The 15,708-nt window shown below is 44.5% G+C and overlaps 1 protein-coding gene across 6 annotated transcripts in view; it reads left to right on the forward strand.

Annotated features, from left to right (window-relative positions):
• Positions 1-15,708, forward strand: part of SUFU (SUFU negative regulator of hedgehog signaling) — a 125,069-nt gene that overhangs the window by 23,583 nt on the left and 85,778 nt on the right. For all 6 annotated transcript variants that reach the window (XM_047824697.1, XM_047824701.1, XM_047824698.1 and 3 more), the window contains exon 3: positions 13,701-13,837. In XM_047824697.1, coding sequence (XP_047680653.1) covers positions 13,701-13,837 — 137 coding nt within the window. The remainder of the gene's footprint in view (positions 1-13,700; positions 13,838-15,708) is intronic.

Below are 15,708 nucleotides of genomic sequence, written 5' to 3' on the forward strand. Positions count from 1 at the left end.
TGTGGCCTGACTCATTTTCTTGACCTACCAGTTTGGTGACCCTGCACAAAATGGTGGATGAACTTAGCCACACATGATAACATGATACAGTCTTGGACACGCACGCACTCACGCACACACACACTTGGATCCTAGTCATGATGCCTTCTTTCCTTATTGCTCATAGACCAACTTCTGAAATCTCTTATTCTGGGACTCCTAAACCCAAGCAAATGATATGGATTTCCTCCAGTATGGGTTATTTGAGGGGAAAAAAGAAAGCAAGCAATATGCGTCAAGATGTTTGCCAAAGCACAAAAGAGTGCAGCTTTGGAAGCAACCGCCTGTCCTACAAGAAAGCCATGGTCAAGTAAAGGAGCATATATAATTTCCTCTTTAGTAGCATATGATAGTTCTACTCCTTTCATAATAGTGAAAATGATTTCCAATATGAAAAATCTGTCCACGTTTGTGAACCAAGAAAATAGTAATTCTTCAACGTTTATTTATTTTTGGGACAGAGAGAGACAGAGCATGAACAGGGGAGGGGCAGAGAGAGAGGGAGACACAGAATCGGAAACTGGCTCCAGGCTCTGAGCCATCAGCCCAGAGCCTGACGCGGGGCTCGAACTCACGGACCGCGAGATCGTGACCTGGCTGAAGTCGGACGCTTAACCGACTGCGCCACCCAGGCGCCCCGAAAATAGTAATTCTTTATTGTTTGAGTGTATAGTGATTGGCTTGGTTGCCACTCTCCTAGCGCTGAAGGGACCAGAGGAGGGATTGAGATTTGAGAACCTGCAAAGAAAGAATTGTGTAGGGTATTCCTCTTCAGAGTGACCTTTAGCAGTGACCTTCTATCGAGGGAGATTGCCAGCCCTAGGCAGTCTTGCGAGAGTGAGCCCTGGCCTCTCTCCCCTGCCTCCCTCTAATTTCCTGTCAGAGTTCCCACTGACTGAACCCAATCGGAAGCCAGAGGGCTTAGGAGCCCCACACAGGTCAACTTCACAAGGCAGAGAGCAAGGTGAGTATATTGGTTTTCTATGTATAACAAATTATCATAAACTCAGCACCTTACAACAACACACGTTACCTCACGTCTCCTTTGGGTTAGGAGTCCAGGCGTAGCTTAGCTCAATGTTCTGTTTCAGATTTCACAAGGCTGAAATCATGGTATCAGCTGGGCTGCATTCACATCTGAGGCCCCACTGGGGAAGGATCTACTTCCAAACTCCCTCAGGTTGTTGGCAGAACACCTTTTCTTATAGCTATAGGGGTTACAGAAGCTTCTTTAAAGCCAACAACAGAGAGAGCGACTGCTAGCAAAACATAGTCTTATATAATGTAGCATCCTCATGGGCATGATGACCCATCATCTGGCCATATTCTGTTGGTTAGAAGCAGGTCACAGGTCCTGTTGTCATTCAGGGAGAGGGGATTCCACAAAGGCATGAGTACCAGGAGGCAGAGATCACAGGCGCCACCTCAGGATCCATCTGCTATAATGAGGATGGATCTGGACGGGCAAACAAAATATTCAGCTCAGACACCTGGTGCAGAGAAGGTGATTAACACCTGATCCTTCCTGAAGGTTGGCAGAGGGCAGGGAAGAAGGGAACAACCTGTGTGGAGTCTCGAAGGCAAGGAGGTCATTAGGGTATCCAGATATCTGCCATTCCATTCATTAGGCTTGGTGCTTAGAGTGTTCGGCAGAAGAGGTGGATGGGACCCAGGTCATTGTGAGGTTTGGGGAGAGGTCTGGACTTTCTCCTGAAGATTTAGTGGGGGGAGTTTTAGAGGATTTTTAAGCAGCTGGGAGATACATTCCCTTTGGGGACTATCAGAGCAAATAACTGAGGAGGGCAAGAAGCAGATCAGTGAGTGTTATGGACATCCAGGGGAAGAATGCAGAAGGCCAACCTATGGTATTGCAGCTAGGATGGAGAGAAGAGGATTGATTTGAGCTGCTGAGGAGGAAGGACAACTTGGTGACAACTTGGTGACTGCTTGTCTGGCTATGCAGGGGAATGAGGCAGGACTGGACGATGACACTCAGGATTCTGGCTTCATGGCTGTATCAGTTTCCTATTGCTAGTGGCTTAAAGACGCATTTATGATCTCACAGTTACGGAGGCCAGAAGTCTGACATGGGTCTCACCGGGTTAAAGTCAAGATGTCAGTTGGGCTGCATTCCATTCTGGAGGCTGAAGGGAGAACCCATTTCCTTCCCTTTTCCATCTTCCAGAAGCCACATTCATTCCTTGGTTCATGCCCCTTCCTCCATCTTCATGGCTAGGAAGGGTAGGCTAAGTCCTCATACCACACCTGTCTGCCTATTCTTCCACATCTTCTATCTCTCATCTTTTCTTTGAAGGACTCATGTGCTTAGATTGAGCTAACCTACGTAATCCAGAATAATCTTCCCATCTCAAGATCCTTAACTTAATCACATCTGCAAAGTCCTTTTTGCCATGTAAGGTAACAAATACAGGTTCCAGGGATTAGAATGTGGACATCTTTGGGGAGCCATTATATAGACTATCATGACAGTACTCTTTTTCAGTTAGGGAAAGATGGAGAAGGACCAGGTTTGGGAAGATACTGAGTTCAGATTTGCATATATTGAGTTGGAGGTGTTAGAGTCTGCTCCTTTGTTTGGGGATAGATTTGGGAATCCTTAACAGAGGCATGGTGCCCGAAGCCACTTTGTGTGGTTACCTGCAGAGATTGCGTGTGGTAAGGAGATGGCAGAAACTGCAGGAAGTGGGGCTTTGGCTTCTGTCCTTTTTTCACTTACAGAGTTCCCTAGGGGACGGGTGAAGACCATGCACAGAGAAATGCTCACATTCTGTTTTCCCTGAGGAAGTGCTTTCCAATGGTGCCCTTCTTTGCCAAGCAAATCTATATTCTCTGCATGTGTATAAGGGACAGAGCAGTGGCTAATTCCAGGGTATCATGAGGTTTGGGGCAGCACTGAGGACTTTGGAGCAAATTGACTTTTGAGAAACTTGGTGCTCTAAGCAAGTGCCAGAGTTTGGATGAGAGGCCCTTGAATTTATTTGGCATGCTCTGGGAGGCAGAGGTGAAGAGGTAGTCTCCTTGCAGAGCCCCAGAGCTACTGGAGGTCTTTGGTTGAGGTCTTTCTGTAATCTCTGCGTCCAGCTGGGACTAAGGCTAGGCTTTGCCCTGTGCCTGTTAGAGATACGCATGGGGGGGTGTATGTGGCCTTGGAAGGAAGCCACCAAAGGAAAAGGTCTGTAGGTCTGTTCCCAGGGATAGGAGGATTTAAAGGCTCCATTCTTTGGGAGAGAATATCCAACCCAGAAAGGCTGGGAACTAAGTTTAATTTCCAAGAAGAAGGGCTGGTTAGAAGGGAAGACCAACGAGGGAGTAGGGAAAGAGGAAGGGGGAAGAAGAGATAAGAGGAGACTTTGTAGGGAATGAAGTGACATCACTCCTGGTTCTGAAATTGGACTGGCCTGGCCTCCTGTGCCCTATGTTTCCTGAGGCAAATAGTCTACTCTTCCTTTTCTTTTGATAACAATATTGAGCTTGAGACTGAGCCACAGTCCCTAGACCTGCCTTTAGAGGTACCACCTTCTCAAGGGGGAGCCTTCACAGCTGCCTTAGCTGGCCAGGCATTCCTTGCTTCAGATACCAATGGACGTATCCAAGCCACCACCAGGGAAAGGGTGCGCTGCCCACGGGCCTCTCCTGTCATATCATGAATGTCCAATATATACACTCAGCGAACAGATTCTATGAGAAGTCTGGCAGATAACAGTAGTAATAAGACACAGCCCTGTCCCTGTGGGGTTTACAGTCTAGACCAGAGATTATAACAGCAGAAAATGTGGAAAATGCAAAGACTTTGAGAAAGAAAAATTGACTGTGGTAGCCACTATAATAATTTTATTGTATTTTCTTTTTCACAAACATATACACATACATATATTTTATGTATTTTTACATAAAATTTTTACATAAAATTGTATGCACAAATACATATATTAAAAATTTTTTTTAGTGTTTATTTTTGAGAGAGAGAGAGAGATAGAGTGCGAGCAGGGGAGAGGCAAAGAGAGAGGGAGACACAGAATCTGAAGCAGGCTCCAGGTTCTGAGCTGTCAGCACAGAGCCTGATGCAGGGCTCGAACTCACAAACCAAGAGATTGTGATCTGAGCCGAAGTCAGATGCTTAACCTATTGAGCCACCCAGATGCCCCCCAAAGTATGTATTTTTAATGTTTATTTATTTTTGGGAGAGCGTAAGCAGGGGAGTGGCAGAGAGAAGGGGACAGAAGATCAGAAGCAGGCTCTTCATTGTCAGCAGTGAGCCCGATGTGCAGCTTGAATTCATGAACTGCGAGATCATGACCTGAACTGAAGTCAGACACTCAATCGACTGAACCACCCAGGTGCCCCTGCACAAATATTTCGAACTACATTTTGTATTAAATTTTGTTTCATGCTTTTTCATGACCATTTGTAGTAAACTATGTATTTACCATTGAAAAAAAATTTTTTTTAGCATTTATTTTTTGAGAGGCAGAGAGAGACAGTATGAGTGGGGAAGTGACAGAGAGAGGGGGAGACACAGAATCCGAAGCAGGCTCCAGGCTCTGAGCTGTCAGCACAGAGCCTGATGCAGGGCTCGAACTCACGAACAGGAGATAAGACTAGCTAGAATAGGGGTGGGGAGAAGGAGGAATGGGGAGTTACTGTTTAACGAATACAGAGCTTCAGCTGGGAAGATGAAAAAATTCTGGAAACGGATGGTGACTGCATAACAATGTGAATGTATTTAATTCCACAGGACTGTACATCTACAAATGGTTAAAATGGTAAATACAGGGGCACCCGGGTGGCTCAGTTGGTTAAGTGTCTGACTTCAGCTCAGGTCATGATCTCCTGTTGATTGAGGTCTTTCTGTAATCTCTGCGTCATGATCTCATTTTATGTGTTTATGAATTTGACTACTCTAGGTACCTCTTATGAGTGGAATCATCCATTTTCCTTTTGTGTCTGGCTTATATCACTTAGCCATAAGTGATATAAACCTTTTCAAGGTTTATCCATGTTGTAGCATGTGTCAGAGTTTCCTTCCTTTTTAAGGTTGAATACTATTCCATTGTGTGGATGTACCATATTTTCTTTATCCATTCACCTGTGAATGAACATTTGGGTTGTTTTCACCTTTTGACTATTGTGAATATTGCTGCTATGAACATTGGTATACAGGTATCTGTTTAAGTCCGTTTTCATTTCTTTTGGGTTATACTCAAAAGTGGAGTTGCTGAATCATATGATAAATTTATGTTTATTTTGTTTTTTGAGGAACCACCGTACTGTTTTCCAGCTGCACTATTTTACATTCCCATCAGCAACTCACAAGACTTCTAGTGTCATGACCACTTTATTTAAACGTTTATTTTATAGTTAACAATAGGTGAACAGCAAATAATAGAGGCTTTAGAGTGGGGTTCTGACATAATCTTCCCTTCTCTCCTCACCAGTTAGAGGTGCAAAGCCCTTGGCTTCTCAAAGCTTAAGAGATTAGTCCTCCTGTTTTCAGAACTCTCATTTTGAATGTCTCTGTGATGTCCCACCACAACATGCACCAGAACTTAGAATACCTCAGCTTATAGAACATTTAGACTGTTTCTAAATTCTTTTCTCTTATAAATACCATGGAATATATTTATGCAAAAGACTTTATCCAAATACAAGATTATCCTCTTAGGGTGAATTTCCAGAACTGGGAACTACTGTAGATAATAGCTGACACTCAAGACAGTACCCACTGTATTCCAGGCACTGTTTTGAGTGTTTCATATATATTAACTCATTTAAGTAGTTACCATATGATAGCTACTTGTATCTCCAGTAAAAAAATTTTTAGGGGCACTTGGGTGGCTCAGTTGGTTAAGCGTCCAACTTCAGCTCAGGTCATGATCTCACGGTTTGTGGGTTCGAGCTCTGCTTTGGGCTCAGTGCTGAGGGTTCAGAGCCTGGACCCTGCTTCGGATTCTGTGTCTTCCTCTCTCTCTTCTCCTCCCGACTCACGCTCTGTCTTTCTTTTTAATGTTTATTTATTTTTGAGAGAGACAGAGCATGAGCAGGGGAGGGGCAGAGAGAGAGAGAGAGAGAGAGATACACAGGACCCGAAGCAGGCTCCATCCAGGCTCTCAGCCGTCAGCACAGAGCCCGAAGCAGAGCTCGAACCCACGAACTGTGAGATCGTGACCTGAGCCGAAGTCAGACGCTTAAAACGACTGAACCACCCAGGTGCCCCTCATATCTCCATTTTAGAAAATAGACTTTATTTTTTTTTTCTCTAAACAGACTTTATTTTTTAGGTTTATAGCAAAATTGGGTGGAAGTAGAGTTCCCGTATACCCTCTGCCCTCACACATGCACAGCCTCCCTGACTATTTTTTTAAAATATTTTTATTTATTTTTGAGAGCGAGAGAGAAACAGAGCACGAGCAGAGGAGGGGCAGAGAGAGAGGGAGACACAGAATCTGAAGCAGGCTCCAGGCACTGAGCTGTCAGCACAGAGTCTGACACAGGGCTCGAACTCGTGAACTGTGAGATCATGACCTGAGCTGAAGTCAGATGCTTAACTGACTGAGCTATCCAGGTGCCCCATCCTGACTATTAACATCCAGTACCAGAATGGTATGTTTGTTACAATTGGTGAACCTACACGGACACATCATTATCACCCATACTCCATAGTTTACCTTAGGGTTTATTCTTCATGTCCCCATTTTTATAGATGAAGAAACTGAGGCACAGAGAGGATAGGCGATTTGCCCTCCAGCCAGGAAGTAGTAGAGCCAGGACTTGAGCATAGGTCACCTGGCTCCAGAGACTCTCTTTTCTGCACTGCTGACATTTTGGTGGTTCTTGATGCATATTTGGTGCTTTCTAATTTGGCAACATTTTGCTTTGTGTGGGTCAGATAGTGACACTTCAGTGTTGGGTGATTGCCCCAATTTGCCCAAGATTAATGGCTTTCCCTAGACATGAGGCTTTCAATTCTAAAGCCAAGGAAATCCTGGGAAAACAAGGACAAGTTGATCACCCTATTTCAGTGACACCGGAGTCCTGGGGCCCATGACGAAGTGTTTTTAGTAACTAGGTCAAGAGCTGGAGCTTCCCCAGATCATGGGAGGCCGGTGATGGCCAGAAGGATGAGAGGAAGTTGCCAGATACACTTCCTGTTCCCTGACCTGTCCACATTTGTTTCTGGGCACACTGACCAGGGCTCCTACTTGGTGTTCTGGAATTTAAACTTCCCAGCAGAGCAGTAGATCAGATTATGTGATGACTCTTCGTAACTAACTGTCTTTTGATGGTTGGTGGGTGTTTGCTGCTTTTTGGAGAGGGGTGTAAAAGGACCCCGGATACTTGGGCTGGCTAACAGCCTAACCCTCCCCTGCAGCACACTTTTTCTGCCCAGAGCACAGCTGAGTGTAATTATACAATGCCTAGAGTGTTTGCTGTGCAGCTCAGGTATGTTGCAACATCCTGAGCTGTGGGCTGGCAGTAGGCAAACACATCTTGACAAGATAGGTGGGTGGTCACATTTGTGACGTGAGAGGGATAAGGCTTGTTGCCAGCTCCACTATAGGATTGCCAGAGCACTTCCACTGGATATTAGAGTATCTCGAGACCAGCAGGGGCCACTTCTTCTGGGGTCAGGCTGGTTCTTGATGGAAAGGGTTGCTGCCTGAGTCTGTTAGCTCATTCTTTTCGTCTTTACTGAGCACCTATTGTACACCAAGATATATATTCAGAGGAGTGTCCCTGCTCCCTGCTCTGCAGTCCTTTCCACCTAGTTCCTGCCTACTGCCTGTAGACAGCCAATATTATTAGTTTCTGATTTATTATTCCTGTGTTGCTTTTTGCACAAATGAGCAGATATATGTATATTTTCCTATCTTCCCCCTCTTTCTTCCTCAACAGGTAGTATACTGTAGTACTTTTTTTTTTTTTTTTTTTTTTTACTTGACAGTATCCATATCAGTTTGTTAGCTCTCCCTCACAGTTGCCTAATACTCTTTGAATGGGCAGTTAGATTGTATCCGCTATTTTGCAATTACAAATTCTTAGAAGTGGGATTTCTGGGTCAAAAGGTAAAATATAGGGCACCTGGGTGGCTCAGTGGATTAAGCATCTGACTTCGGCTCAGGTCATGATCTTACGGTTCGTGAGTTTGAGTCCCACATTGGGTGAGTTCGAGCCCCGCTTCTCTCTCTGCCCCTTGTGGGATATTCTCTCTCTCTCTCTCTCTCTCTCTCTCTCTCTCTTCACCCTCTCTCACTTGCAACCTTTCTCTCTCTCTCTAAGAAAAGGTAAAATATATGTAATTTTGTTAGGTGTTGCTACCTTGCTCTCCAAAACGGTTGTGCTAACTTGTATCCCCACGAGCAGTGTATGAGAATGAATACCTCTTTGCCCACAGCCTCATCAAGAGAATGATATCCTACGTCTTAATTTTTGCCAACCTGATAGATGAGAATTGTGTCTCTTGTTTTAATTTGTATTTAAGTTGCATTTCTCTTATGAGTGAGGTTGAACATCTCCTTGTATGTTTACAGCAGATATATCTGTACCTATATCTATATATCTATAGTTTGCCATTTTTTTTACTATCGATCTTTTCTTTTCCCTCTCAATTTTTAAGAACAGCTTTATTGAGATATAACTTAACATACCATACAGTTCACCCACCTAACATAAACCTGTCATATATAATACATACTTGTCATATATCATGTATGTGTATAATTTAGTGGTTGTTAGTGCATTCACAGAGTTATGTAACCATCAGCATTATCTAATTTTAGAACTTTTTCATTACCCTAAAAAGCAACCCCATAGCCATTAGCAGACACTCCACGTTTGTCCTCAGTCCCCTGGCCCTACATAGTCACTAATCTGCTTTCTGTCTCTACAGATTTGCCTATTCTGGGCATTTTATATAATATACACATAATATGTATTATATATTACAAGTTATATCATTCGTCACATATCGATGGAATCATACAATATGCGGTCTTTTAAAAAATGTGTTTTAAGTGTTTATTTATTTTTGAGGTAGTACAAGTGGGGCAGGGGCAGAGAGAGGGGGACAGAGGATATGAAGCGGGCTCTGCCACTGACAGCAGCAAGCCCAGTGTGGGGTTCGAACTCAGGAACTGTGAGATCGTGACCTAAGCTGAAGTTGGATGCTCAACCGACTGAGCCACCCAGATGCCCCAGTATATAGTCTTTTGTGACTGGCTCCTTTTACTTACCGTAAGTGATGTAATGCTTACAGTATTCCAAGTCGTTTCTAACATTTAATCCTCATAACAACTCTGATATAGTGACTGTTTTGTTATTATCCCCATTTAATGGATGAGGAAAGTGAGGCACAGAGAGGTTAAATGTCTCACTAAGGTCACATACAATAAGAGGATGGACTTTGGAGTCAGGCAGACTTCAAGTCCAAGCTCTATCACTTGCTTGCTGTGTGACATGTGGAATATTACTTAAACTCTCTCTGGTGTCTTTTTCTCATGCTAGTTAAAATGAAGATAACAGTGGGTGAGTCTTGGAAAATTAAATGCTATAAGAAGAGTGCTTAGGGGCGCCTGGGTGGCGCAGTCGGTTAAGCGACCAACTTCAGCCAGGTCACGATCTCATGGTCCGTGAGTTCGAGCCCCGCGTTGGGCTCTGGGCTGATGGCTTGGAGCCTGCTTTGGATTCTGTGTCTCCCTCTCTCTCTGCCCCTCCCCCATTCATGCTCTGTCTCTCTCTGTCCCAGAAGTAAATAAATGTTGAAAAAAAAAATTTATTTAGAAGAGTGCTTAGTCCAAGGTCTCAGACTTAACAGGCATTCAGTTAATCATAGTGGTTATTAATAGGTAGAGTCAGGTAAACCCAGCTTACTTGGTGTGGTTGGCCTTACCTCCTCTAGCACTTAGTTGTACCTGAGACATCAGCTTTTTTCTTTTTTTAAAGATACAATTCACATACCCTGAAAGTTATCCTTTTAAAGTATACCATTCAGTGTTTTTTTTAGTATATTCATAAGGTTGTGCAACCATCATCACTATTTAATTCCAGAACATTTCCATCACCCTAAAAAGAAACTGTACCCATTGGCAGTCACTCCCCATTCTCTACTCCCCCTAGCTCCTGGCAACCACTAATCTACTTTCTGTCTCTGGATTTGTTTATTCTGGACATTCTGTATAAATGGAATCATACACTATGTGGCTTCTTGTATCTGGCTTTATTCACTTAGCATCATGTTTTCAGGGTTCATCTGTGTTGTATCGGTACGTCATTCTTCTTTATTCCATTGTATGAATATACTACATTTTGTTTGTCCATCCATTGATACATTGGGTTGCTTCCACTTTCTGTGGCTATTACGAATAATGCTACTGTGAATGTAAACGTACAAGTTTTTGTATAAGCATATATTTTCCATCTCTTGGGTGTACACCTAGGAGTGGAGCTTCTGGGTCCTATGGCAAGTTTATGTTTAACTTTAGGAGGACCTGCCAAACTGTCTTACAAAGTAGCTCTGCCATTTTACATTCTGACCAGCAGCGTGTGAGAGTTCCAGTTTCTCCACATCCTTGTCAAGACTTGTTCTTGTCTTTTATTTTAGTCATCCTAGAGGATATGAAGTGGTACCTCACTGTGGTTTTGATTTGAATTTCCCTATTAACTAACAGTGTTGAGCGTGAGATGCCAGCTTTTAGGTCAGCTCTTTTCTGCCCACCCCAGCTGCTGTGTTTCCTCCAGAAAGGGTCTCCTGGTTTCCTGTTCATCTTCTGCCTGGTGTTAGTGGTCATTCTGGCCTCTTGGAGGCTGACTGATACCTTTTTAGTCCAGGTGCTTGGGGCAGGCTTTTGGGGCAGATTTCCAGTGCCGGGCAGCACTGTGTCTGGGATTAAAGGCACAGGTTCTCTCTGTGCACAGGTTGGTGTTACTCTTGAGGCTGCCACATCCGTCCTTAGGCTCACCAAACTGCTGGGACAAAGCCAGCCTCTCCCCTGGGGACCTCAGTGAGCAGGATCTGAAGTTCTTCAGCTGAAAACGGTCTCAACCATCCTTCTGCAACAAGACCGTTAGAACCCCTCACCCCCTCCTACCAGATTGGGGAGAGTCTGTATTGTATTCCTTTAAAATCTCCGTAGGAAGAAATTCCACTGGCCCTCTTTACCACCAGCTAATATTTTAGCAGCCTTCTGTGTTAGAAACATTCTTTGCTCTGACCCAACTCCCTCCTCCTCCTGCAGTGTGTGCCAGTTTCCTCTCATGCTTTTCTTTCTCAGAGGATGTGAGAGACAGCCACCCCCTAGGAGGGGCTTCGTCCTCTGGTCAGACAAAACCGGTTTGGCTGGAGAAGCGCTCACGTGAGGAAGTCCAGACCAAGCCAGGCCTCTCCGGGGGACTTTAAAGACTGAATGACCTTGTCACTTGGCTATTGCCTCGGCAGTCTGCTTTGAAAAAGAGACCTTCTGACAGGCTCCAGGTTGTGTGTTTATCCTGAGGCTGGGCCATTCCAAACGCATGTTTCAGAGTTTAGAGGTTGCCTCCAGCCAGCCTGGTGGGTGGTAATCAAATGCAGGTGGACACCATCTGGCCGGCCTGTCCTTCCCAGCCAACCGAGTGAGGGCTGGCCTGCCTACCACAGAGTTGGCCCAGAAAGCACCCTTCGTGCAGGCAGATGGTGGACATGTGCACGTGCGCACACGCACGCCCCAACGTGCATGTGTGTGTGCACAGCCTCCTTAGAGAGGGGGTGTTGCTCGGATGCATATGATTTCTCTCTGCATCGGAGAGTTCTCCCCATCGCGCAGCCTGAGGAACATGTTCTTTTTGTCTGTTTCTCAAGTTTTTGTGGTTAGAAATCATGTATTTTTCTTGGCCCAAGATGAAAGCCCTGGAATAATGGTCTAATACATTTTACAAAGCTGCTTCTCATTGGAGGCTTCTTGAAATCTTCCCTTTGGCCTAGTGACCCATCTTCTTTGGTGGAGTTTTAACTCTGAGTCGGTCTTGCCTTACCTCGGATTTTCACACTCCTCTCACGCTTGCAGCCGCAGGGAGGTGGCTTTCCCGGCCTCTGCTTGCTTAGCTATTCTCTCAGCCCCCCTGCATCAAATTGCCCCCAAACCTGACAGCTCATCGGGGGAAGAAAATAGCTCATACTGTGTCCTGCCGAACAACTTCTAGTCTGGTCTCTGAAATTCTAGGTGTGTACCCTCAAAATGGATTCTGTCTCCCACGTTGCAAACCATAGACACTTCCTTTAGATGTAATTAGGCACAAGCATGACAACTTTAAGGATGGATTCCTTTTCAGTCCTTTGGAGGATGTGGCTTCTCAGAGGTGATCTCCCTGGTGCAGCAAGTGCAGGACGGCTGAGCTCACCCAGGCACACAAGCAAGGTGTCTGAGGTTCGGAGACTTTGGACTCTCTTTTTGTCCAGTCTCCTGGCCTGGCCTCTTGAGGCTGATGAGGATGATGATGAAGGAAAGGTGCCACGCAGGATTCCAGGGTTGGACATCATCACCCTCCCTTCAGAATTCTTGCCGCGGACTGCCTGTTCCGGTAGCTTGTCTAGCAAGGAGGTGCTGGCTGTCATCTTAGTTTATGGTTTGTATTTGTCTGCTGAGGAGTTTACATGTGTATAATCATTGTGGCTCATGTTTGTACAAGATATAATTACTGGAAATTATATCATGAACATAGTTTAACTTTTAACCCTTCCCATGCTGGCAAGCCTCCTGAGCTCTCAGGAACTCTTCCCTGGACTCTTCCCTCACATAAGGGGGCATGCCACTCCCCAGCCAGGCCTTGCTATCACATCTACATTGTTTTCCTCTCTGGCAGAAGTCCATTTCAGGGGCTTCCCTGAAGACTTGGGGCCGCTGAGTGTTTCCTAGCCGTCAGAGGCAGGCATTCTTCCCTTGCCTCATCGTCACTGTGATGAGTGTGGCCACAGAGGCAGTAACTGTCATCACTCTTGGCCACCTGGGGCTGAGAAGTGGGAGCAAACCGTACTTCCCCCGTATTCTAGTGATTGACAGGTATACACAGGGTGCCAGTTTTCAGGAAGAGCATGTGCCGATCGATGAGTGCATGTGGCTTGCTGGGTTTCAGGAAGAATACAGGCCTTCCCAGTATTTGGAATCTGCCTGGGGATGTGTCCACAACTGCTGAGTTTGGAGACCAGCCAGCCCAGCTCAAAGATTGTATGTACCCTTGTGGGACAGAGTACAGATGAGAGTGGAGAAAGGATCTCATCCTCACAGAGCATACAGTAGGATTGTATCTTTAGCTAACTAAGTAGGTACTTAATAATAGTTCAAAGGAATAAGGAGTGTGAATAAGGAAGATTTTCAGTAATGGAACCTTAATCACACAGAGGAATGTTCCAGAGCCACAAAATGTGGAACTCATAATTTAGAGTGCCACCAGGGGAATTTGATTGGCTGGGCCAAGGTCATACCCATGTACTGTGGCTGGCCGGAGGGCAAGACTAGTATTGTGGCTCCTTACAGGCTATTGAGGGAGAGTCCTCTGATTAAGGGGTTTGGATGCCGAGGCCACCAAAAATAGGAGAGAACTTTAATGAACTTTAAAAACAGTGTTTTCTTAAGGTATTTGAACTAAAAACATTTGCTTTTTATTCCTTTCAGATTTACAGGAACAGACGGACCTAGTGGTTTTGGCTTTGAATTGACATTTCGTCTGAAGAGAGAAACAGGAGAGTCTGCCCCCCCAACATGGCCAGCAGAGCTAATGCAGGGCTTGGCCAGATACGTGTTCCAGTCAGGTAAGAGCCCCACGAGCTGGTGGGTGTGGGGGTTCTTTTGCCATAAGCCTGGTTGGCTTTAAAGGGGAACTCATAGGTATATTTTGATAGCTGTGGAGTGACCTTTCCTGGGACTACCATACCCCATTTGTGCTATGAAGGTGGCTTGTTTTGCCTGGAGTTTCCTGGGTGGGAAGCTACCTGGGTCAGGGAAGAGAAGGATATGCTGCTCTGACCTCCAGCACCAAGTGGGAGTTCCTGCCACAGCTTTTTTTTTTTTTAATTTTATTTAAATTCAAGTTAGTTAACATATAGTGTAATAGTGATTTCAGGAGTAGAATTTAGTGATTCATCACTTATATATAATACCCAGCACTCATCCCAACAAGTGCCCTCCTTAACACCCGTCACTCATTTAGCCCGTCACTCATTTATCCCCCACCCCAACACCCCACTAGCAACCTCAGTTTGTTCTCTGTATTTAAGGGTCTCTTATGGTTTGCTTCCCTCTATGTTTTTATCTTATTTTTCCTTCCTTTCCCCTAAGTTCATCTGTCCTGTTTCTAAAATTCCATATATGAGTGGAATCGTATTATACTTATCTTTCTCTGACGGACTTATTTTGCTTAGCGTAATACATTCTAGTTCTATCCACATTGCAAATGGCAAGCTTTCATTCCTTCTGATTATTGAGTAATACCCCATTGTGAATATATATACCACATCTTCTTTATCCATTTGTCAGTCGATGGACATTTAGGCTCTTTCCATAATTTGGCTATTGTTGATAATGCTGCTATAAACACTGGGGTGCATGTGCCCCTTCAAAACAGCATTTTTGTATCCTTTGGATAAATACCTAGTAGTGCAATTGCTGGGTCATAGTTTAGCTCTATTTTTAATTTTTTGAGGAACCTCCATACTGTTTTCCAGAGTGGCTGCACCAGTTTGCATTCCCACCAGCAGTGCAGAAGGGTTTTCCTTTTTCCACATCCTTGCCAACATCTGTTGTTTCCTGAGTTAATTTTAGCCATTCTGACAGATGTGAGGTGGCATCTCATTGTGGTTTTGATTTGTATTTCCCTGATGATGGGTGATGTTGAGCATTTTTTCATGTGTCTATTAGCCATCTGGATGTCTTCTTTAGAAAAGTGTCTGTTCATGTCTTTTGCTCATTTCTTCACTGGATTCTTTGTTTTTTGGTTGTTGAGTTTGGTAAGTTTTTTATAGATTTTGGATACAAACCCTTTATCCAATATGTCATTTGCAAATATCTTCTCCCGTTCCATCGTTGCCTTTTAGTTTTATTGTTTCCTTCACTGTGCAGAAGCTTTTTATCTTGATGAGGTAGGTCCCAGTAGTTCATTTTTGCCTTTGTTTTCCTTGCCTCTGGAGACATGTCTAGTAAGAAGTTGTTGCAGCTAAGGTCAAAGAGGTTGCTCTCCTCTAGGATTTCGATGGTTTCCTGTCTTACATTTAGGTCTTTCATCATCTTGAGTTTATTTTTGTATATGGCGTAAGAAATATTTTGTATATGGCTGCAGGTTCATTCTGCAGCATGTCACTGTCCAGTTTTCCCAAGACCATTTGCCGAAGAGACTGTCTTTTTCCCACTGGATATTCTTTCCTGCTTTGTTGAAGATTGGTTCCTGCCACTATTCTCATACCCTGAGCCCTTGTTGCAGACTGCCAGCCATTCTTCTGATGCCCAGTGAGCCAAATTCCAACTCAGCATGGAACTGACTAGCTCTTTCTCTGTCTGTCCCATTTCCCATAATTAGCATGGTCCTTGATCCATGCTGCCAGTGGCCTAGCCATCTCTATTTCTGGGGTTACAAGCTCATGTGTTAATCTTGGTTAAGGCTTGGATTAACAGTAGAGGGTGTGGCAGA

Source organism: Prionailurus viverrinus, chromosome D2, assembly GCF_022837055.1.
Source record: "Prionailurus viverrinus isolate Anna chromosome D2, UM_Priviv_1.0, whole genome shotgun sequence".
Lineage (NCBI taxonomy): Eukaryota > Metazoa > Chordata > Mammalia > Carnivora > Felidae > Prionailurus > Prionailurus viverrinus.